Source organism: Nyctibius grandis, chromosome 8, assembly GCF_013368605.1.
Source record: "Nyctibius grandis isolate bNycGra1 chromosome 8, bNycGra1.pri, whole genome shotgun sequence".
NCBI classification, from domain to species: Eukaryota; Metazoa; Chordata; class Aves; order Nyctibiiformes; family Nyctibiidae; genus Nyctibius; species Nyctibius grandis.
The window spans coordinates 29,135,927-29,161,234 of record NC_090665.1 but is presented as its reverse complement, the minus strand read 5'-3'; the positions used below and the strand labels follow the sequence as shown (position 1 = coordinate 29,161,234).

The 25,308-nt window shown below is 39.5% G+C and overlaps 1 protein-coding gene across 4 annotated transcripts in view; it reads right to left on the bottom strand.

Annotated features, from left to right (window-relative positions):
- Positions 1-25,308, bottom strand: part of PLPPR5 (phospholipid phosphatase related 5) — a 119,501-nt gene that overhangs the window by 73,095 nt on the left and 21,098 nt on the right. For 3 of the 4 annotated variants that reach the window (XM_068405729.1, XM_068405732.1, XM_068405730.1), the window contains exon 2: positions 682-718. The exons of the other annotated variant lie outside the window; for it this stretch is intronic. In XM_068405729.1, the coding sequence (XP_068261830.1) occupies positions 682-718 (37 nt within the window). The remainder of the gene's footprint in view (positions 1-681; positions 719-25,308) is intronic. 4 annotated transcript variants of the gene reach the window in all.

Genomic DNA, 25,308 nt, shown 5'->3' with positions numbered 1-25,308 from the left:
CAGTCAATGATTCAGAAGTAGGAACACTTCCATCTGGCAACAGATGGTCAAGATGCATCTGATTTGTAGGAGAGTCTTCTGCTAAAAGAACTAGTCCTCTCCACGATCTGTATAATCAGATAAGCAGCTTCTTTCTAGTATTACTGACATGAGAAACCACACCAGCACCTTATCTCACAAGATCAACCAATCTTGTATACACCTACATCCCTGCTTAAGTATTAAGCATCCTTCTGTGTATCACAGCCACTTCTGCATTTCACTCCTAATTTTGTAGTTGATAACGTGCACGCTCCATATGTAACGCCTGTGTAGTTTCCCTGACATGCTAGTTGGTGCTCTGAATCTATGTAGCATTCAATCATATGTTGTGATGAGCTTATCAGTGGCTGTTCTTACTGACTGAGGGGTGCTTGCAGCTTCCTAGTAGTGTTTGCCAAGGGTTTCCAAAGCCATCCCCTCAGACTAAACCTACTGCATTGTTTCATGTGTTTTTAATCACTCTTGCACAAGGCGGCAGTATCTGTGGGAGGCACAGATGGCTGCTAACAAAGTTGATTTATCCTATTTCCTCCCTCATCGTCCAAGATACGTGTTGCCCATTGCTGGCTTTCTTCTCTAAAGGTTTTGGGAAGAATATTCCAAAGCTCAGTACATACTAACCAACCATCCAATACTTACTCTTTATAAAAATCCAACCGATTCTGTTTTTCGATAACTGGAAAAAAAGAAAAAAGGGTTACTTTCACCAAATGAGTTGTTCCTTAGGAGTTGCTCGCTCAGCTCTAAGAAAAAGGATTCAAACATCAGCTCTAGTGGAGAGTTATAAATCACCAGGTAAGAAAATTCATCTCTCCCATTTTTATGTGATATGGTAAACAAGAAAAGAACTGCAGAATTAATTCAGTGCTTGCTTTGGTCACAGAATCTGAACTGACTGTTGCCATGGGTAACATAGAATCAAGATTTTAAAGGGAATTTAAGGACATGACAGAGGAGAAAAGACAAGACAGCATGGAAGATTCAAAAATTGTAGATCCCTGAAGAAAATGAGGATCTGAAACACACAGACCCAGAAAAGAAAAGTAGCCATTCATGCCATGAAGACAAGGTAAGAGAAAAGACAGCCAACTGAAAGATCAAGGTGGAGAAATAAAGAGAAGAAACTGGCAGACACACCAATGGGAAAAGAAGAGTAGATAGCTCCACAAGAAGAGAGGAAGGGGCAATGAAAATAAGCAGGGACTGGATCATGAGGACAACGAATTGCATCATACAGAAGATCATGACAGAGATCAGAAAAGGACAAAAATAATGGATAAGGAAATAACAGATGAGGGATAAGGAAAGAAGCACATTTAGAACATGAAAAACAGATATGTATGGATGATTAGGGATTTTTCATTAAAGAGTCAATAAGCAAGTAATGAGAGCTGATCTGGAGGAAAGAAAGATATGTAGTGTGGCAGGAGCAAGAATACATGTTGCCTTGAACTATAAAAAGTCATAATGGGAGAACAGAAGAATCCACTAATCCTACCTCATGCTGAAAAAGGTCACTGCAAGATTCTATCAAGAACAGCATCAAAGAGCTGCCAGCTGGGAAAGAATAGCTAATCTGGTCTTTAATGGAATTCTTCCAGCCTCAAGAGAAGGAACATGTGTGAAATACAAGATTAAATAAACTGGGAGATGACTCAATGACTAATCTTAGAAGGAGGGTTGGAGCCCTGTTGGAAAGCATCTCGCATATGTCTTATGTACTATGTGAGTTTCTTTGTGATAATGAATGTTGCAGTGCCATGTGGCTCTGTTGATGTCTGTAAAGAAGTTGCATAATTAGTAATATTCATTAAAGTTTCAATAATACTCCAAATGTATTAGCTGCTGTCCAGGCAGATAGGGAAAGATAGTCACTGCTGTAAGCAGCTTGTAATTTAAAATCAGTAACAACAAATAAGGGAAAAACAAAGGTGTAGGCTCAGATTATCATTACACTGTCCACACTTACAAGGAAAAATATTTAGCTGAAATATTTTTTAAAGTATTTAGGTTAGCTAACAAAGACTACTGGGACAATGGCAGTACTTGAAAATGTGCAATGACCTATATTCCTTTGAATGAACCACTGAAAGCTTTAGCATACTCTGGAAGAACAACCGTGTGGGCAAAGAGGGATGCAACCTAAAGTGACTTCTGTGCAATTACAGAATCACAGAATCACAGAATCAATCAGGTTGGAAGAGACCTCAGGGATCATCGAGTCCAACCGTTGCCCTGACACCACCCTGTCAACTAGACCATGGCACTAAGTGCCATGTCCAGTCTTTTCTTAAACACATCCAGAGATGGTGACTCCACCACCTCCCTGGGCAGCCCATTCCAATGTCTAATAACCCTTTCTGAAAAGAAATTCTTCCTAATGTCCAACCTGAACCTTCCCTGGCGAAGCTTGAGGCTGTGTCCTCTTGTCCTATCACTAGTTGCCTGGGAGAAGAGGCCAACTCCCACTTCACTACAAACTCCCTTCAGGTAGTTGTAGACTGCAATAAGGTCACCTCTGAGCCTCCTCTTCTCCAGGCTAAACAACCACAGATCCCTCAGCCGTTCCTTGTAGGTCAGACCCTCCAGACCCTTCACCAGCTTGGTCGCCCTCCTCTGGACTCACTCCCACACCTCAACATCTTTCTTGAAGTGCGGGGCCCAGAACTGGACACAGTACTCAAGATGCGGCCTCACCAGTGCTGAGTACAGAGGGACGATCACTTCCCTAGACCGGCTGGCTACACTATTCCTAATAGAGACCAGGATGCCATTGGCCTTCTTGGCCACCTGGGCACACTGCTGGCTCATGTTTAGCCGGCTGTCGATCAGCACCCCCAGGTCTCTTTCCACCAGGCCGCTTTCTAACCACTCTTCCCCCAGCCTGTAGCGCTGCATGGGGTTGCTGTGGCTGAAGTGTAAGACCCGGCACTTGTTCTTGTTGAACCTCATGCCGTTGGTCTTGGCCCATCTATCTAACCTGTCCAGATCCCTCTGTAGGGCCTTCCTACCCTCCAGCAGATCAACACTCCCACCCAGCTTGGTGTCATCTGCAAATTTGCTGAGGGTGCACTCAATCCCTACGTCTAGATCATCTATAAAGATACTGAACAGCACCGGCCCCAGAACTGAGCCCTGGGGAACACCGCTAGTGACCGGCCGCCAGTTGGACTTTACCCCATTCACCACCACTCTCTGGGCTCGGCCATCCAGCCAGTTTTTAACCCATTTAAGAGTCCACCCATCCAAGCCCTGGGCAGCCAGTTTGTCTAGGAGGATGCTGTGGGAGACAGTGCCAAATGCCTTACTGAAGTCTAGATAGACTACATCCACAGCCATGCCCTCATCTACTAAGTGGGTCACTTTGTCATAGAAGGAGACCAGAATTAACCACACAGTTCGTAATTTCACACACACTGTATTGAAAACTGATCTTTTAAAAAGTTTTTAACTATCGATATAGCCATGATCCATCTTCAGTTTAGCTACAGCTACGCTTTGTATTTCTACTAGGCTTCTGGCTAACTTCCCTGAAAGAAATGCAGGAATGGTAAACACCACACAGTAAAAAAGGGTACAAATGCATCCTACTGTCTCAGACAGTCACAATTTTTTTCTAGGTTTTTCTTTTAACTAACATTAATATAGTGTCTGTTCCTGAGGCCCAGATGCTATTGCAACAAAAACAGCACAAGAGATAGATGGAAAGACAGATTAACACCTTGCTGCCTATCTTTAAAAAGAATGTATTGTGAATAGACTTGTCCTGGTTTGGCCTAAACCAGGCCGATTTTCCTTTCAGTGATTTTTACTTACAGCTAAGTCTCCTCTAAATAACTGCACTTTCTGAAACTAACTGCATGTTTTTGCAGACAGTGTCTGCTTCCAGGACTGATAACGCTCGAAGTTTGTAGTTATCGCTGAGGCACCGGTAGGGATGTTGTGCAGTAAGGCTCTTGCTGTACTTTTTCTTAGAGAAACCAAGGTCACCGCTGAATTCCTCACTGCTTACAAGTGAAAAGCCGAAGGGGGGTCGCAGCTGCAAGGGGGAGCAGACAGGGCAGGTGACCCAAAATTGACCAACGAGGGTATTCCATCCCATACACGTCATTCTCGGTATAAAGTGGGGGGATCACGAGGGTCTCGCGCTCTTGCTCGCTCTTGCTCTTTCTGCTATGGCCGGTGTCCAAGGAGGACTCTGTCTGTTTTCCTGCTGCCCCCGATCCTGATCTGTGCATCCCTGAATCCAGCTCTCGACCGTTGCTAGGCCCAGCCTGGGCCTTCCCGGAGCCTGCCCTGCAGTGCCGGTGGTGACGTTGCCAACATCGGGGGAGCTCGATCTTGGTTTTGTATATATATTTGTATATATTTGATTATTCCAATATTATTATACTCTTTTTCATTATTATAGGTTTATTAAAACTGTTTTAACTTTCCAACCCGTAAGTCTCTCTCCCTTTTCCCTTTCCCTTTCCCTTCGGGTGGGGGGGGGAGGGTTAACAGAGAGCGTCTGCTGCAGGTTTAATCGCCAGCCCAGCTTTAAACCGTGACAAGACTTTTTTCAAGGTAGGCAGCAGTAGTAATAATAGAACAGGCGGTGACTACCTGACACTGAAATCTGACACTGATGTTTGAAGAATAACTTGAGTTGTGGTATTTGAAAGATTCTGGAAGAGAACTTAATGGTTCTTGATAAGGATTTATTTTTGCTATTCCCAGTTCTTTCCAAGCTCAAAAGAAAAAAAAAAAAAAAAAGAGAGAAAGAAAAGACTAATGATCCTTCCTTTTTCTGAAATGAATTGGACTTTTGGCCTTAACGTGCAGAAAAACAGATGTCAACATCCTGCTATTTTCTGAACAGGTTTGTGCCTTTACTTTGGGGATATCACTTTGTATACTTTTGTGCATAATTTCAAATACTTGGTGATACAATTTCTTGAGATATAATTTATACCTTTTAAAAAATGGCCTTTGAAGTTGTTTAACACTGGTGTCATCCAGACTTACTAGTTAGTGAAGTGCTACCTTAAGGTGTCCTGAAGAGCTGTTTGTTATTTACATATACAGTGACTTTTCAAGTGTGTTTGCAAGACAACAGAAGGAAGAATTGACTCTTGCAAGATTTTCTTGCTCTACTTTATATCTGCTTCTGTCAATTCACAGAGGGTAGATATTGTCATCCTCGTAGACTTCTACGTATGACTTTTAGGCAATGAAGTGCTCAGTCTTTACAGAGAGATCTAACAGCGTTGTCAACATGGACTAAAGCAAGTACATCAGACTCTTTTGCTCTTCTCCACTGCAAAGCTTCAAAGCTTCCTGCTATCCCCCCAAAAGCACTGAGTCACATTCTGGGTCTCAGCTTTCATTCTTAGACTGTTAAACACTTTGGTTAAAATTGTGAAAGTCTGCTGTAAGTGCTGTAAGTCTGGGGATAAACACAGGGACACAATGGACTTTTCTACCATCTACAGGTTTTCACTGAAGGAACTAGAACTCCTCTCCAGTCAAGTTGAAGGCTATGAAAGAACTACCACAGGAATGCTCATCCATCACCTGCCTCACTACCTCCTGCTCCAAGTTCAGCAGGAGGACTGCCAGCTCTAGGATAAATCTAAGGCAGCATGAGCATGTGTAGGCTCTCTGCTTCCCTTGTATAATGCCCATCTTCCACAATTCACACCTGAAGGAAAGAATGAGGCAGAATGAACTGATGTCATGGGTTCTGAAAAAAAAAATTACATGGCCCACTAATCTCCTGAGAGGCCTTCAGACTATCTGGTGATGATGGCAATATAGCAGACAAAAGAAAAGAGATGAGAACTATGCAGGTAAAAGCCATATTAATTTGCCTAGGATATTTCTGAGATTTGAAACAAGGTAAGTCATGCTGCTGTCTCTCTTTGAATGCCTTTACAAAGCATTCCAAAAAGTATAACCAAAATCATTACATTTTCTGTCATATAATTTAAAAATCAACAGACATCTATCCTGTAAATGATGTCAGGTTTAAAATAGCAACACTACAGAATCACCAGATAAACGGATAGCACAGAAAAATTAATACATAAGTGGATCTTTGAAATCCAGTAAATCTGAGATGAATTTTTATGAACAGTGTAGGTATAAGTTTAAGAAAAACTGTAATGTAAAGTGGAGAGGAGGATGTAACAGAATGGATTAAGCCATTACTCTTTGCCTGCAGAACCCTGGCACAAAGCCTGCCTTCACTTCCAAGCGTGATATGAATTTATGAGCAATCTTAACCTCCTTCGTACTGAAAATCTGCATATGTCACATTCTTACTGGACAATATGACTGGTAGGCTAGACAGAGAACTCGTCTGCTTGATTACAGCACTCAATGTCAGGAGCACTTTTTTTAAAATTCATGAATTCAGAAGCACCTGTATAAACATGTATAAGTATCACCATGACAAACTATAGTCCATTATGCCCATTCCTACCTGCTGCATACTCTGCAAAAATGTCCTGGTGTACCTATTTGAAGTGCCAGGAGGTCCACTGTCACTTAACTTCTCCTTTTCAGCAACTCATAGGACTAAAAAAGACAGAGGAAAGGAAATGAAAATCTGTTTATGGGGGAATGAGTACTGCTGACACCACTGGTCCATCAGGTTGAGCATGTCTCTGGGTGACCTTACACTGGCTCGTCACTCATCACACCACTACCTCCCCACCAGTCAATCTCTACCAAAATGTCTCTCCTTTGTTCTTTGTATAATTACTTTCTTCAAATTATCCAAAGCTATGTAAATATATACTTGATGATTTCCAAGAATAATAAGTTTTTCTCATTATTTCTAATGTACACAAAAGAAACCTCAGAGTGCATAGGTAGTAAAAAGCTAGTAGGAAGCTGAAGGTTATAATTCCGATAAGAAGACCCATTTGTGCTTGATTTTTATGAATGGTGTACAAACACAGCCAGAAAAAAACACCAACAATGACACATATTAGGAAATATCTCTACTAGAAAAAAAGATAGTCAATGTAGTCACTACCAGAAAATAAAATACTCTGTCAAGGTTGTTTCCTTCCCAACATGTTATACCATGGTACTGTAGAAATATCTTGGGGGAGGAGCTGGGCATGAGGGAGTTGAAAACAAATTCTGTAGAATTTTACAGCCATACTTTTCAAGTAGGCATTACTGCAAGGAACAACACTTGTTTTTGTACCCCATGTACCTGTATTTCGCATTTACTTAACACCCCTTAGTTTTGTTATTGACAATCTTTTCCCAGGAAACCAAGGATAAGGGATGCAGCTAAAGAAAGACTTCACACAAAATCTCAAGATCTTTTGGCTATAGCTACATGACCGTGAATTTGAAAAAGAAGATAGTACCTGTGTCTTTTGTACTTCCATCCATTACTGTTATCTATACCTGCATCTCTTGATGTTCCCAGGTACCTTTTGTTTCCTTCTGTACTTAGATGGTGACAAAGGTACCTCTGTTTCTCAGAGGTCTCAGCTGTGGCCATACAAACTGCTGTGTTCTGCTGTCACATAGGCCAAAGGCCACATGCTAATTTTCCATCAAGAGTACAGCCATCATTGTGATGATGTCCCACAGCTAATAGGCTGCTCAGAGACCTATCTCAAACCAAGCTGCACGTCTTTTCCTAGTTTGGCCCCATCCTATTGGAAGAACATCCCAAGCATGATTATGACGGATGAATCCGGTACAAAATAGTATAGCATGTTTGAGTGGGGTAGGAAGATGGGTAAATAGTGGGCAGATAGGCATTTTGTGTTACAGGAATGGTACTGTATGTGCATGTAGCTTAGAGAAAAATTTAAGTGATATGTGATACATCTGTTTAGTGGAAGTCACTCCTTCTAAGACCTCTTAGTTTGGTTTCTAATGAGAATTTTCATAATAAATGTTAGGAAAGTAGTTGTTTTAACATTCATTCAAGACATGAATAAAATTCTCACCTTACCTGCTGTCATAATCTGGGAAGTGTTAGATTCTGTTCACTCTAGGACTATGGTAATGGTACATCTGGTGTTGGATGTACAATTCATTACTTCTATGAAAATAATTGTTCTCTATCCTGACCAGAAGTAATATGCCCATTTGGCCTATTTTTGGTCACTTATTGACCATTATTTCAGTTAGAAAAAAAAATTTCAGCAACCAGTTTAAGTTCTTCCTCTTTAAACTATCTTCTTAAGTCCCATCCTGGGTGTCTAGCTTGGAGTGAGAGACTACATTAGGCAGAAGGGCATTATAGCTGCCTAGTGCTATAGCAATACAGATCAGGGACCTCAGCAGAAACACACTGGTCACTGGTGCATTTAATGGAATTGCTGTTTCATTTCTATTTTCAGAGAAAAGGTTTTCGTGCAAGGGGATTTTTGGTGGCTGGAGAATGAAATATGCTTTATCATTTTTTCTGATAAATATTACTGAACACCTATTTAATATTTTCCATTTTTATAAAAAATAATGTTCTGCACCGAATCCTACTACTTTGGAGATTTAGCCAACCGCCTTCTTTGGAACATTTTGTGTAAAGGAAGCAAGTTTTGTGTGGACCAACATTTGCAACATTTCTTTCTATTTTAACTGTCCGTACAAATTTAGGAACATTAGAAGCACTATACGGGAAAAGATCGAAGACCCATCTAGCTTTATGTCTTTTCTGAACAACCACTACTGCTCCAGAAAACATTAAACTCCAGTAATGAACTGTTTGATAGAAGGATGACCTTCTTCCCATTCTGAGTAGCTGATTATTTTATGCCTCAAAGCTTAAACATTCTTGGTGCATGCAAAGCACACCCCAGCAAATGTACATAAAGTTCAATATGGAAAAGCATCATATCTCTCATAAATTGAATTGAACAGCTCTACTGCAGAAAATACCTTCTGTCAAAATCCACAAATTATTTGTGAGTGTGGAATTGTATATTAGAAGAAAATCCTATTGGAAAAAATGTGCAAATATAGAATATTTTATTTTTAAATCCCATAAATTGCCTTCCAGTACACTTTATTCCCCATTCATTAAGCCCTTGATATCAGCAAAAACATTACTGTTTACATCCTGCAAGCTTTGCAAAGATTCATCCTGTTAGATGAATGCCCCTAGAAATCAGATTCCATTTTTCCAGGGAAGTTGTATCCAGTTTTGCTACAGCTGTGTGATGCTTTGTCTCCTTATTTACATACCAATCCGTCACTCATTGCATACAAAAAGCATTTTGTAAGCCATACAAATACACATGTACCAGATTTCAAAAAAGGTAAAGTCTGTTTTGTGTCCTACCGTCTAAAGATTTCTGGAGACACAGTAAGGTTGCATATCAGCCTATGCTCAGTAGAGCAGTCTTTAACTGTGATTAGTCTTCCTAAATACTAATCATCATTTCATCTATGTGAGTTCTTATAATATATTCAATTCCCCAGTGCATTAAAGAGCGTTTCACTGCATATTTCAATCTCTTTGGTTCATTTCTTCCAGCAGATAGATAATTTTAGGTAATTAAAAATATTAAAAAGTATTACTGTCCTTCTTGGCAACATTAGTTACTCTTTATGCCTGTTAAATCAACATTAATAGAATCAGGTGCAAAGTAATAGGAGTCTTTAGGAAAGTTTAATATGCATTAGGCATCTATGTAAACAAACTACCTTACATGCTTTTATTGAAATTAAATGCTTCTGTTGAAGAAAACCTATTTCAACAAAGGCAATTAAAGGAAGAGCCAGGGCACCGCAGAGTGCTCGGCTGGCAGCAGACGCTTGCCCACAGCGGGGCTCCGAGCACGGAGAAAGGCTGCTCAGGGTGGCCGTCTGCTTACAGCTGCTGCAAGGAGCACCGGAAATAACAGGGTAGAAATGAAAAGCTCTAACAGCATGTGGCTGCTTCTAGATTATATAGGCTCACTGGGGAAAAAAAAAAAAAAAGCCCAAATGTTTGGGGTTTTTTTTGACTGAGCAAGTTTGATGCATACTCACTTCTGAATTTCAGAACGCACTGTGTCGATACAGTGGAAAATCCCAACAGGGATCACAGGCGCCAGCTGAAATAGGATTATGCACACATGACTGACAGTCCCTCATAGCTGAGGAAGAAGGAATGCAGATCACTGCTGATTGATTTTTACAGATCAATTACGTTCAAAGGCGACATATTTCTATCTCCTATAACAGAATTCCTGTTTGGCTGTTCGGACACCAGGGCCAGAAGCGGACTCAGCCCTTGGTGTCACTCTTGCTGTGTCCCAGCCGCTGCTGCCACCGCCCTCGCTCGCCCCCTGCAGCGCCAGCCGAGGCCCACTGTGCTTTACCCAGCGCTGCCCGGGCCCCCTCTCCTTACCCTCATGCTCCTGCCCAAACCGCAGGGCCGGGCCCAGGCCCCGCTGCCTCTGCCTCCTGCCCACTCACCCTGCACACACACCCCACAGACCAACAGATGAGAAGATGCATAAAAATACTCGTGACACATTCTTGCACCACGAAAAGAAATTAAGAGCCTGAAATGACAAAAAAATGCACAGATAAATAGAGAGAGGAGACCAATGTCTCCATCACGTTTGCAAGAGCTCAGTGCTCGGCAGAGGGCTCCAGCCCTGCACGCAGGCGGCTGCTCACTGCGGCCTGCACCCAGGGGCGCTGCAGGCAGCCCACACACAAGAGGGAAACTGCACAGTTTGTCCAATCATGGGAAATACAAACCCCTGTCTTGAAATTAGGGTTAAGATATTTGTTGACTTGAAAGGAGAAGAAATAGGCTTCACGTTTTCTGTTCATACCATTGTCTGGAGATCTTCATTATTCCTATCAGAGAAAAATCTGTGATGTTCCTGCACTGAGGAGCTTCAGGGACCGAAATAGAATGGCTCATGTCCTTTTGGTTTCTGAGAAACATCCACCACACAGAAAAAAGCAGACAGCAGAGCAGGAAGTGTGCCTGGGTTCACGTGCCCATGCACTCTCTATTAGTGACATATCGTAACTTGTTCTGCTCGAGTGAACAGAATGAAATACTTGTTCTCTCTCTCATTAAAGATGTTCTTAAAAAAACATGCCTGGATGTCAGTCTCTGCTCCCGTCTTCTCCTTTACTGAGTGCTCTCTAGGCTATAGAAAAAACATTGAAGGAGTCAGACAAAGCTGAGCCTTAGTACAGAAGAGCAGTACTACCTTTCCAGGTGTTGATAATACCACCACAAAGTGCAAACATTTGAAACAGCTATTTAATTGAGCCTAACATGAAATACAGAAGCAATCAGACTGGCCTGATTTTGAGTATGTGCTGGGATTACTCCCTTCACTGCAGTACAGTTGCTCCTGAAGTGTGCCACTGCAAGTAAATCAGCTCTTATTCTAAATCAAGCCCTCTTCACAAGAATATGTAGAGTCTATACCCCACCGTTTATATAGTGCTTTGCAATATATGTTGTCTAGAGGGTAATACAAACAATTATTACTTCTTTTTTATTACAGTCATATTTAGATGCTCAAAAAACAAGTGCAAGGTTTCTTTGTGCTTAGCGCTGTATATTTACTCCATTAGTGGTAGATCCATTGATTATTTTTATGGTCCTTAATTGTACATTAGAGGACAATTGTGCAATAGAGGACAAATGTACAATTGTACATCCTTCCCTTCCCTTCCCCCCATACACTAATATTTTTATTCGCAGGTCTCCAACAAGCAGACTAATTGTGAGTGCCCGAATATGCATACAGATTGATACACATGAAACAGGGCAAAGTTACAAAGGGGTGCGCTTAGTTGAAAGAATGTGCTTAGAGCTACCCAGTACAGTATACATGTACGTGGGCAGCCTTCACCTACAGCGTGCACAACTGAGTTACAGCAGCTACAGATACAGACATCGGACTTTATCTGAACTGAAAGCTGTCTGTAGCTATAACCCTAAAGAAGACCCCAAGGATTCTGATGATATGTCGAACCCCCATGAGAAAATCCCATTGAATTTAATGTATATTAATACATTTTGTACTGTATTGTAGCATTTACTAGAGGACAGCAATGATATTCCTACTGAATTTCACATGATTTTTGCTTTTCAATTCTGTAAGATCTTTATGCCATTTCTCTACAAGATTGTCCACTTGACAAATAAATGTTTTCAGCTTTATCCAAATTTAGAGAATTTTGCATATGGGATATCTTATATATCAATAAGATTTTTGTTCTTCAGTATTTATTGTAAAAAACAATCGTCCCTCCCTCAACAGAAATTCTAGTAAGGCTGAAATCACATTCAGAAACTCTCAATTTAAGACTAGTACCCTGGACATGAAGGTTTTCTCTGGTAGAGATGTTGTCCAAAACACTGAGATTTGACTCCTCCCGATGTTCAGTGACATGTGGCAAATTCGTTTGTTCACTAGGTAAAAACATTCAAAGGGAAAGACAATTGCCCTAATGCCCCATGTAATATGACAGACCACTGTACTGTTGGTGCTGTAAAACACGAACATGGAGACAGAAGGTGCCCTGATGTCACAACGGTAACCGCAGGCAAACTGCAGCTCAGAACAGGCCAGAAATAGCAGGCTTTCTCATGACAGCCATACATGTACGTATCCATGCAATGCCTGGCATTGTTATCATCCTCTTTTCTTTTGGACTACAGGTAGAGGACAATTGTGTATTTATTTCCCTGCTGATTTTGAAAGATCAGAAAGAAGAAAATACAGAAAGGGGAAAATGCAGCATTGGGGTGGGAGTGAAGTTAAGGGAATGTTGCAAGTCTTGCCTATTCCTAAACTAGTACAAACAGGGATTCCTCACTCTTTTGCCTGTAAGTTCCACTTATTTCGAGAAACCTATTTTAATTAAAACAGGAAGATTTTAAACACACCATTTTCACAATGTGCTTCTCTATCCTTCTCTGACTAGTTTTTATTAAGAAAAAAAGGGAGATCTGGAGCAGGCCATGAAAAGGCTATATAGTGAGTTATGCATACACAAATGAGATTTTGGATGAATACAGTCATAACAGCTTTTTACAAGGTAGTACATTCAGGACTTAAGACTGTCATATGCTAAAGTACCATAGCACTGTAAAAAGAAAGGGTATGTAATCTCAGTAAAAATATCTATTTTAATTACACAACCAGCAATTTGAAATAGGAAATGTGCATTTTAGAGTTCATTTTAGAGCTAAGGATGAGAGGTGCTAAAAACACACAGTGCCATATCATGCAGATTTTCCTCTTTGGTTTGCTTTTTTTCCGTGATAATGGGAGTCAAATTTTTCTTCTCCTTTTTAAATAATAGAAAACTATCAGGACCAAGTTAGTAATTTTCAAGGGGTCCTTTATCCTATTACTGAGAAAGAAATGTAACAGTTTATTAGATATTTCAGAGCAAATGTAGCTCTGCACTGAAACCCTTCATCATAGAAGGCAGGATTTAGTACCTGGGAGTTTAACGTTAGAGTGCAGTTAAAATAACTAGCTCTTACCGAGAAAGGACAGGAAGCTTAACCCCTACAAGTTTATCATGTCTTTTGTCCCAGTGAAGTCTATGAGGAACAAAATTCTCCATTTTGGAGAAAGGAAGAAGAATGTCTCTGCCTTGAGCCGAAACTACCAGTTACCATGGTGGAGCAAAGGCTACCAGCTGAGCCATGAAATCAGTCTTGCCTGGTGTGCTTTTGGAATTGGAGCACAGATGGACCCTTGTACAACCACGAGCTGCTGTAACAAGGAGGACTCCAGTCTGTGAAATATGAAGTTGTGATTTCATATTTCCTATGAAATTTCATATATGTGTGTTTCCACCACAAACATAATTTGGCATGACATTAATTGAAGATACATTCTAAAGATTGCAACTCACAGTGGGTCTTAGTTTAATGCTATATATGTAAGATGCATTCTTTTCAAATTAATCCTGACACTCTAAGAGACAGATTTTTCCTGGCATAGCCTGAGCGATAAAATACATACCAAGGCCTGGATTCGTCCAAATTTAGTTATGTAACTGAAGTACCTCAGCTAGGAACTTCCAAGTTCACCAAAAGTCAGCGGAACCTCAGTGAGTATATCCAGTCCTCCTAAAACCCGGATCACCTCCTGGAGATGCGCCTCTCACAAAACACACTCACTCTCTCCATTGACTATATGGAAAACCTGGGGACTGAGTGCCTAAACTTGGGCAGAATTAGTCTGTGCCCAGATGGAAGAATACAGCACTAAGGGAGAGTATTGTTCTACAAAGAATGACAGAACAGACAAATCACAGTCCCCGTGAGACATCCAAGAACAATGCGGCTTATACACTACCAGCTCACTGGGGAGGTAGCAAAATTACCTCTCTTCTGTGAAAGACGTTTAATACAGCTTTACCACGAGTCTTTTTTAACTTTTACAGCTATTTTCATTAAACACAGATCACTGCACTGGTAGGCTGATAGCATAAAAAAATTATCAGTTGACCATAGAACACTCCATAATGACAATTTTTCTTTCCAGCATTAATAGACTTTATACAAATGATAAAATGCGGTTATTCTCCATGCCACCTCGTATATTTTCACCACAGCACATATCCCTGAGAGGTACAATGATCTTTGCGTTATAGGTGCCAAGACAGCCTTGCATTTCCAAGTAGGAGGGGAAAACCCTAACAGAGGAAGGTGAAGACAACCATATATATTTCAAACTACATATTCCCTTTGGTGGTGCATCTTCAGACTGACTGTCCCAGTTTTCCAGGATCTCAAGTTTGGGGCAAGCACACAGGACATTCAGAGAAATATGGCCTTACAGGGCCCTCTGTCTACTTCAAATTTTGAAATTCATATGAGACAACTTGACCTAAAATATGCAGCAAATAGGGCTCTAAAATAACCACTGTAAGGCAATGCATCTTTTGTTCTGCAAAGTGTTCCAAATGGACTTTCTGTATTACAACTATACTAAGTCAGCTCCTTCACTCTGTGGAGCTCTACAAATTTGCTGAATTGATAACCTTTTCTTTCTGTAATATATAGTTTGGAGACACATAAAAACAAAGCACTAAGCTATGTTCCCAAATCATACTGAAAACGAAAGGAGCTACTCTGAAACACGGGGAAGCAATATTTGGTTCTAATGGGTTTTGCCCACAAGGTGGTTATGTTTTGAGCAGTTCCTAACAGAAAGATATTTTGAAAGACTCATTAGGTTCATTGACTTCAGTCATACGCTAGTTTCACTGAATTAAAATCAAAATGAAGGCAGAATCAAGCTATTTCCTGGTTCAGAACGCAGCTGTTCTCCCCCCCGATGGCATAACTAATTCATTTAATAATATTCAAAGCATTCTATAACAATGCATTCTAGCAGTTTCTAGTTGTCCATTACTTTTTTAGTTTCCCCTCATAATCAGACTTGACTGAGAGAAAATGGGAGGAAAAAATACATACATTATGCATATGTAGTGCATAATGTCTGATCTATGATGACATTTCCCTTCATTCACGCAGAGAGATAGAATCATTTTCTCCTGGCTATGCCACTCTTGAGTTTTTCTTTCTCTTTCTGCTCACAAAGATATGTTTTATAGTAATGATCTGACATTATATGGTACTGAAATGATGTAAGCCATATCAGCGGGGCAGGAAATACCAATATTATTATAACAAAGTTTGGTGCTTTGAAAGATGAATCAAAATTTCAGAAAGAACATTTAAAATATATCTTAAAAATCTCAGGCAACTCTAGAAAAAAACTGCCCTGTATGTATAACAAATAAATATGAGCTTTATGGATGTATGATTTAACTTTTTTCCTCCCTTGTATCCTTTTTTCAGCTTAAAAAAAAAGGAACATAGATTCATTCCAGTAAGCTATTTTCTTAGAGAGACAAAGGAGTGTAAGTCCTCATGAAATACTTTAAATCACAGTTTGACTGAAGTCATTAACTTCAATTGGGCCCAGATTTTTCCCTCTTAAGTGCAATACTAATCTGAAAAGTGATTATGTTAGTCAGTTTTTACGTGGTGGATCACCTCCATTGAAATATTGGATAACTTCTGTTGACCACAGTCACAAAACTATTTCCTTTACTTCTTTTTAACTCCTAAGAAAACATGAAGGAGCAAAACACTTTTGTTTGGTTTTGATCAGCATGATGATTTACTAAGCAACACATTTTCAAAGGGATTGTGGCTGTTTTGCTAAATACCATTAGTGTCCCCAGGCCCTAAATATAGCCTAATTGCCTGAAAATTCTGGGGCCAGGGTCATTGACTGAAGATGTGAAGGTTTCTCTCAGGCATCTCAGTGAGATCTCTGCCATCTCAATAAAGACAACTTAATGCAACTGGCCAAAGGAGCAAGGTCAGAACACTCAGGTACCTAAGCTTCATTTTTGCCTTCCTGGAGCCACTTAGCCATGGAAGGTGTAACCCAGTTGCGCAGGGCCAGCCGGGAGCCAAGACAAGCCAGACTCAGCAGAGTGCCCAGCTGAGCAGTAACCAGCATTTCCACATACACCCTGCTGGGCACTTGTACAGGGCGAGCTTCTTGGGCCTAACTCTCATCAATAACTCTCCCACAAACCAGCAGAAGGCAAACAGCACAGTGCAGGGGTCTGCTCAATATAATTTGAAGGCATTGATGTTGCCAGGTATAAGTGAGTAACTAATACAATCTGCAGGATTTTAATTGCAGGTGAGGATTCATTGGAGGAAAGGACTCAGCATGATTCTCCCATCCAAGGTTAATCACTCAAAGCTGGAAGTGGGGACAAACGATTGCTGCTGGTTTTCAACTCTTTTTACTGGGAAAATATTGAAGGGAATGATGTTGTCCTGCTACACTGATTACTGTAAAATCCATTCCAGATAAAAGTGGCGCTTACAGCAGCATTTCACTCCCAGGAGGCTGAGTAGGTTATTTGAAGGAGGTGGGAGAGGGCAGGGGTGAGGAACAGCTATGAATACTTCCTTTTAATTTTTGCATTTAATGCAAAATTAATGCATGCCACATTACATCAGGTATAATCTGCACCTCTCTGCTCTGTATCTTATCGCAAATGTTCTTTCTAGGGGTAGGTCAACTAGCAGCAAATAACTCAGAAAAATGGTCTCTCTTTTCATTTTTTTACGAAGTAACCTATTCACTATAGATCTTGTGGTAGCAGGGGTGACCTGAAAATCTATGCAACTTGCATCCACAAAGCATGTGGGGATTCTCCTCCCTCCTATCCCTAGAGTCCACACAACTCCTGAAGTAAAAATCCACATAGGAATACTATACTTAACCTGGCAAACTTCTCTTCAGATACGTGTGCTTCTTTTTTGCCCTCCTACACATGCCAGAGGTGTGTTTTTAGACATACTTTTTATAAATCAGAAGTGATTATAATTTTTGTTACAAAACTGGATAAGAATCAGCTTCCATTTCTCCCATATTCAATACAATTTTCCAAAACACAAAAGCTGATCTTACTCAGAACTGATTTCCATGACATTTGATCATTACACGGCTAACACTACTGTTTCACCACATTTCCATAATGGGAACAAATTGGAAAAAAGCTACTGCATTTGAAAAAATCTCAGCAATTCTTTGCCAACCCTCATTTCTTTTCTTTCCCATTTCACATTTTAAAACACTCCTTGGAGACCCAGAAAAGATTGAGGAAAAAAGTACTTAAGAATTCAAGTATAGTAAAAGATGATAAATTATTACTTTTATATAATAATCTTATGTGTTATATTTAAAAGGAAAACCTGTGACACATAATTCATAGAACAGTACTAATAATAACCACATTTCTTTCTTTCTGTGAAATTTCTACATGAAAGTCATCCCTTTGTGTCATTAAAAAAGTCTCATTTCATTAAAAAAGATACTAGCCATGGAAATATCCATTTGAAGGTACAACCTCAGGCTCACTGTCTCCTAGAGGAACTTTATATATCATATGGCTGTTCTTCTGGAGTCACAGAAGTAGCCAACAACTGCTGTATTGCCATTTTGTGACTGCGCGATTGGAAGAGGTTAAATGGAGTAGGGGGTAAATCTCTTGTTATCACACATGATTCTAAAAATTCTAGATATACTAGAGGATCCCCATAGCTCCTCTGGGAAGGGTACTAAGTCTGTAATCAAAATGCATAGAGAGGCAAAGATCATAAGTGTTCATTCTAGGTCTCCAACATCTCTAGATGTTCCTGAAAAATTCTAATTCCCATCAACGTTGTTAGAAACTGTACCAAACTGAGTATCTTTAAAGATTAGAGTTACAGTAATAACAAAAGATTTTCTTCTAATGATCTCACAGTACTGAATTTAATTACGGTTTACATAACCCTTGTATCATCTCCTGAGACTGAAAAGGACATTGTCCCCATTTTACAAAAGCGTAAACTTCAGCATAGAGCGCTTATGAGAGATCCAAAAAGACATAGAACAAAGTTAATGAAAGAAACAACAAAAGTTTTATGCACTGTGCCAATGCCACCCTCCCGCTTTTTGGAGGGTGATTTTATAATCCCATTTTTCTGGGTTTCAGGAATAGTTCTTCTTCATTCATTCTTGGAAAGAGTCACATAAACAAGTGGGAAAACTGAGTCAATGGAGAAATAAATTAACTACACACAAAGAATTCTCAGATGTACAAATTAAGCAAACTAAAAAATAGACAAACTTTTTCTAATCCCCTGTGTAGAGATGTTACTTCCTAAAACAGATGATGAAAATATTCTAGGCAAGAAATATGATTACTTAGCTGAGAACGACCATGAAAACACAGTATTGTTTGGATCAAGGAGAGGTAAAGGTTGATCCTTTGTACCTGTCAATATCTCTCACCACATCTTTGATACACCAGATATCCATTACGTATATTCTAAATGAAAGGTTAGGTCAACAGACTGGAAAAGTGTCCGTAAGTGTCAATTCATAATATTGATAGCAGTGCACAGAAGCACATTTTAAATGCATTTTCCCAAACATTTGAAAACAATCAAATTGGATAGTATGATTTGGATATAGAAAAAAACCCCAACATATCTGCATATCTGACAACTCTAGCTAGGCACATGATTAGGGAAGCAGGACACTGGTGATCTGTCTGTAATTCCATCTCCATGTAGAAACCACATGTTCTTTCTGCCAAACTGCAACAAGAGATACTGCTTTTCACTGTGTTCCTTATCTTCTTCAGCTGGAGTGGTGTCTGAGTTGCCTGCACTGCAGCATCCTACTGACTCCAGCACCTTGAGATTGCTATCCTGGATTCTATTAGCCCATCACAGATCAACAGATACCTCCCCACAGACTGCAGTGGAGTTACTAGGATGAGAGAAAGAGAGGCTTCCTGGCTATGTCTGCAGCCACTTTCCTGAAAAGCTCAGTGCTAAAATACTGAAGGGGAAAGAGATACAAGGACAGGATGGGATGGAATGGGATGGGACAGGACAGAACAGGACAGGACAGGACAGCACAGATGGGACCTCCCGCCATACCCCGGACAGCTCCTCAGCGTCACTTCTGCCTGCAAAAATGGGGTGGTGTCACACAGGCAGCGATGACCTTGGTACAGGTAATATTTAGAGGGGTATGGTAAGCACAGGGCACAGACACAAGTAGAGAGAAGGGTGTCATATTGCTCTTCACTTGAGGGCTTAGTCACCTGGTTTCTGCTTACTGTCTCGATTAACTATTGCTCTAAGCAAGGCTGGTTGGCTGGCAACACCCCAGAGACAGCACGACAGGGAAAAGCAAAGAAGTGGAGCACTGTGAAGAAAGGGGCAGGGAGTTTGGAAATAGACATGGTGAAGGTAAACAAAAGAGGGTGAGAAGATTAAAATGGAAGACTGAAAGAGCTGGACAAGAGAAAAAGTTAAGGAAGGGAGGATGGGGGAGGAGGCAAGAAAAGTAAGCAACTGTGAGAAGGAGTGAACAAGACATGAAGATAGAAGAAAAGAAAGAAAAGGTGTGTAGAAAGTTGAGTGATTGAACTGGGATGGTGAAATGGCAAGTAAAAGGGGGAAATCATATAGAAGAGACATGAATAAGAAATGCACAAGTATCTGGAGAGCATAAAATAAAAGGAGAACATATAAAAATGTGTAGCAAGAACATACAGAAATGTGTAGCCCATATTGTGAGCAGTGATAACTGCTTCTGGAGCACCACGTCTTTCCTCAAATCTCCAAACCTTACATCTATATTCCAAGACAGATCAATATTCACTGGTTCAGCCACCAATCCATTAACAGATTAATGGATACACTTTATCTCCTGGGAAGGTGTTAATACTTTGTATCATCTTAAGAGCGGTCATAATCTTGACATCACAGTGATTAAAAATGTAGCATTTTAACCTGTTCAATTAAGATGATAGGTGCAGTCATTGCTTTTAATTTTGCTTTTGCACCATAAATAAACTAGCTGATCATATCTAAGAGTCATAAACAATTTCCATCTGGTATCCAAGATGATGATATGGTTCATCTGCATATTCATCAAGTGGCATGCACATAAATAAGAAAGTTTTGCTGATTACTTGCCCTACTTCTACTATAGTGAAATTCATAACCATTAGGGTCTTCTAACAGCAGGTCAGACTATCTGAACTTAATTCCAATGTGAATGAAAGGAAACATTCCCACACTCTTATTTCATTATTATCAATTAAGTGTAGAATTTTACATCAAAATGGTAAACTTTACTGTTGCCAAAGTGGTGTATTAGATGCAGAAAAAAACAGTAGAAATAAATTATTGCCATTAGAGAGATAGATGAGCCTATTCAAAGACCAGTAAAATTAAGTATTAAGCAGTAACAAAAATATCACCTCCTTCATATATTTTCCTTCTTTTTAGACATGTAATTTGTCACTGGTCACAGTTCCCTATTTATCATTAGAATTTGTATCTGGAAAGCATTCTGCCAGGGCGGAAGGCAAATAATAGTAATGAAAAACACATGAAAATTACAATCTACCAAATAAGTGCTTATATTGATGTTCTGTTATCAAAGCCTTTTAAATCCCAAACAAATAAATCCCTCAAACAACATAAATGGACTCTCGGGAAAGATGAAGGAAACAACGCTATCGTATATTTGGATTAATTTGGAATTAAGAAAATATTTGCAAGGCTTTTGCTCTTTCAAAATCCATCAGTTTGCTTTTTTAATTTGAGTTAGATTAAAGATAATAAATGACTCTATTTCAGTACAATTCAGAGGTACTGCTGAAAATTGGGCTGGGTGACATCCATTTGTCCACAGTGGGAAAAGAGATTTTAAACTGCTTCTGGTATCTAATTAAGCTGCATAATAATTTGAGATCCTAGTATGTAAAATGCTATAGGCTTTTTTTAAAGTAATATTTCAAAGAAGAATGCCTTGCTTTTCATAGATTTACAAGTGTTTGGATGAAATAACTTTTTTAGCTCAATTAACAGTTTTTACCAAAGCAAATCACTAAGATTTGCTCAGGCAATGCACAGCTCCTTGCTCCACAGTTAACTGACAGCTGACTTACCCAGTCAAAAGGTCTGTCTGTCCATGAAAGCCATTTTCTTATTTTCTTCCATATTGTTCAAAAGGAGCTTCTCCCCTTTTGTAGATCTCACCACCTAATTCATACAGGCTCCCCTCAGGTTGGAACTCCCTGGGAATGGCAGCTGAATTTTCCTGGGCTACACAGCATCTCCCCTCTCAAACCAATTCAGATGATCTTTCCTAAGCATCTCTCTTCCTTACACTGCTAATGCCACATGTATGCTGAAATGGGTGCATCCTGTACTTCTCTATGATAAAAACTCTTGATATCAAGAGACATCAGGTCCAAGTTCCAAAATTGTTTATTGCATTCGAGCCCTACTAAACACAGTGAGAGTTCAGGTAGAAGGGAAAAGCTCCCATGGTGCAGGATGAAGCCTTCAGCAGGCGTGTCAAGGAGGATGAGGCATTCATTCATTCAGATTCATCAAAGAAGTTGCCTCCATTTTACTCCCACTACTGACGAGACTAATGGATGAATTTCCTGAAAACGAAGAATTCTTATGATTTTAAGGGGACATCATTTACTTGGAGGAATTGAGTTTCTTTCAGAAAACACTGCAGGACAAGATTCTTGTGACTGAAAGCATTCAGAAAAGCAACATCTCTGTTACACATCTGTTTCTTTCAGGTACCTAAAGGACTTTCAGCACTTTATATCTGCTTGGTTTTAGTGACACACTGCAGAACATCTTGTTTGTCACTTGATTGTGTACATTTACATTCAATTTCATTTCCATTCTACTTTCAGAGTTTGGTAGGAATAGAATTAAGGCTTCCTGCTTTCTTGTCTGTTCCCATTTGGATACAATTATACCAAGGCTGACTGGAGAGCCTCTTCTGAGCCACCTTCATATGTTCAAGTCACAAAAGATTTTTTTTCTGTGGTTTTGAGGTTGTAGAGACATTTGGAGCTATTCTACCAGGTGAAGAAACAGTAAGGCAATGTGATTTAATTTAGCATTAAGCTTTTCTGTAATCATTAGACCACAGAGAACTTGGAAAAGTTGATTTATTCACAGTTGCTGGGGCATTAAAATATCTAAGCTGCTAAACTTCAGCTATGAAACAAATGAGGTATAAGTTTCAATCCAATCTGAATGACTAAGTCAGTGAAGAATTTATGGATAAAACATTAAGTAAAAGGGCTATAATACACAGAAATTGGGATCTTGGAAAAATGTGGAAAACATCACAGTTTATGATACTGAATTATTAAAGCACAAATGGAATTTTTTACAGAATGATTGAAGTTATCAAAGCTGAATTATTTAAAGCTATTGAGAGACTTGAGTTTGCCTGGAAAAAAATGGATTTTTAAGTTCAGAATAGGAATCCTGTTTTCATCTTTGTACTCAGAGATCCTTTTTTTAATTAAACAAAATAAAAATCCTGCAAGCAAATCCATGTATCTAGTCAGGCTACAGGCAGAAGCCAACATGCAGCATTGGAGCTGCGCAAACAATAAACGAATGTGGGTTTGTATTACACACTTGCACATAATTATTTAAAAAGATGCATGTACCACACTGCAAGGAGGCAAGCAAACCAGTAGATGCCTTATAATGCATTTAATTATGCATTGGGCAAGTTTTATCTTCTTACAGCTCAAATATGGGATATGAAAGGCGACAACTTTGGCCTGTGTTTTTTTTCATTCAAATATATAATATAGTAAATCTTCTGGCAGTATGTATCTGTAATTATGTCTGCAATTATATATTACTGGCTTTCCATACAAATTAAATTGTTTATTGTCATTCCAGAAAGAATAGATCATAACATCAACAGAATCTGTCCTCAACCCTTCCAGTTAGGCAAAGTTTACAACTCCATTAAATGATGCTGGCCCCATGTAATCAATGCAGGTGTTATATTCAGTGTATGCATCTACAAAATCAAAGATAAAGACTAACTCCTCTCAAGTTATATAAGCAAAGCCTTTGTCCCTCATTTGGGGCTTTCTTACAGTTCTCTGATTATACAGAAGCCATAAAGATGTCACATCTCCCTCTGGAGATGTGTCAGTAGGCTGAGGGACACAGTGCAGAGATATAAGACCAGCAGGAGAACTCTCCACCAGCCAGTCCACAATATGTAGCCATTTTCTTTCTAGACTGTCAAATTCAGCAACAACCACCCAGGGAAAGCCAGGTGCTAAATGGAAGAGCATGAAGCTAAAAGCATTAATTAAGTCATCATGTATGTCTACTTCCCTGCTCTTCCCCATTTCTTTTTATCCTACCATTGGTGTTTACTGGAGCATCTACACAAAATAAGAACTTACTGCTACACTATGCAGTGAGCTGCACACAGCTCAAGCAGATACACAGCCTCCACTTCTGCTTGCTCTATTGCAAAATCATCTTATATTTCCCACACATTCTGCAAATATAACAAGCTGTTGCAGGACAGTTAGCTGGGGACTGAATCTGGGACCATCAGCAATAACTGCCTACTCCCAAATGCTATCTGAAAAATCTGCAGATTTTTGTAGGTAAGTGCCATAAGAAAGACTGAATTTAAATACAAAGTTGACAACTTGGAAATTATATATCCTAATATGCATATGGTCCCAAGCACGTGTAGAAATATCTGTTTATTAAAGCAGTCCATTTACTTAAAGGAATTAATTATCAGTAATTGAATTTAAAAAAAAACCAAACAAACAAGTTATGAATGAGTACAATCATAGAAAATGCCACCCATTTAACTCTCAAGCGCGTATTGTACAGGCATGCCTGTAAGTAGAATATGGCCCACGTTACTCAAGTTACAAACAAGCATCTCCATTTTTTCTGCAAGTTACGCCTAATAGTTACAATCCTTAAAACTCAGAGAAAATTCATAATGGCTTGAAAGTGTTTAAGATATTCCAGTCAGGGGAAATGAAGAATTGCACCAAGACAAATCACCCCCTTACATGATGGATATCTTCTCATTATTACTGTCGCCATTACTTCTGATAATTTTCCTTCAGTTATTAAGCTAATTCATTCAGTCTGTTTTATTATTCTTTGCCCTTAGTTTTTGGCACAGGAAGAAATGAAGGCTGGGTCCAGTGGTTTAAGGCACTGCCAAGAAGATACTAGTTCAGCTCTCAGCTTCCCTTCGGGCAAATTGCCATGGCACAGCTTACAAAATTTGCTTGTGTAACTATGTTGAGGGAAGTGTGACTTTTTTACTTCAGGAGCCTTAAAGATAGTTGTATTTTATACTGCAACAAAGTAAGTCTCATAGCTAGGATAATGTATTCCTATTCTCCAAGTGAAAAGTCATAAAGAGAATTTTTCTGGCAATATCACTGAATCCATATTGAGCTTTTACTAGTCTAAATATGCCAGCTACATCTAATCAAAGAGCTATTCCAGCAAAGCTAAGGTCTTGTTAAGGTCTTAGTCTTTCATATTTCAATTCCTCAGTTACAAAAGAGGGATACCTTAAGGATAAATATCTTAAATTATGAGGTGTTTCATTTACTGTGATAAGCTACATCAGCATTTTAGATGAATAATCATAATAACCCGAATACTGAACAGGAAATACCAGAGTTCTCTGCTTACTCAGATCGAAAGCAAGCTCGGTGTACTTGTCACTAAAGTCTTTTAGTGACACACGTCCAGTTGACTTCAGTAGGCTGAGAGTAATCGCTATACTGCAGAGAATTTCAACTCTGTATTATTGTAAACTATACAGTATTTCCACTGAAGCCACATTTTAGGTAAGAATAAACAAACTG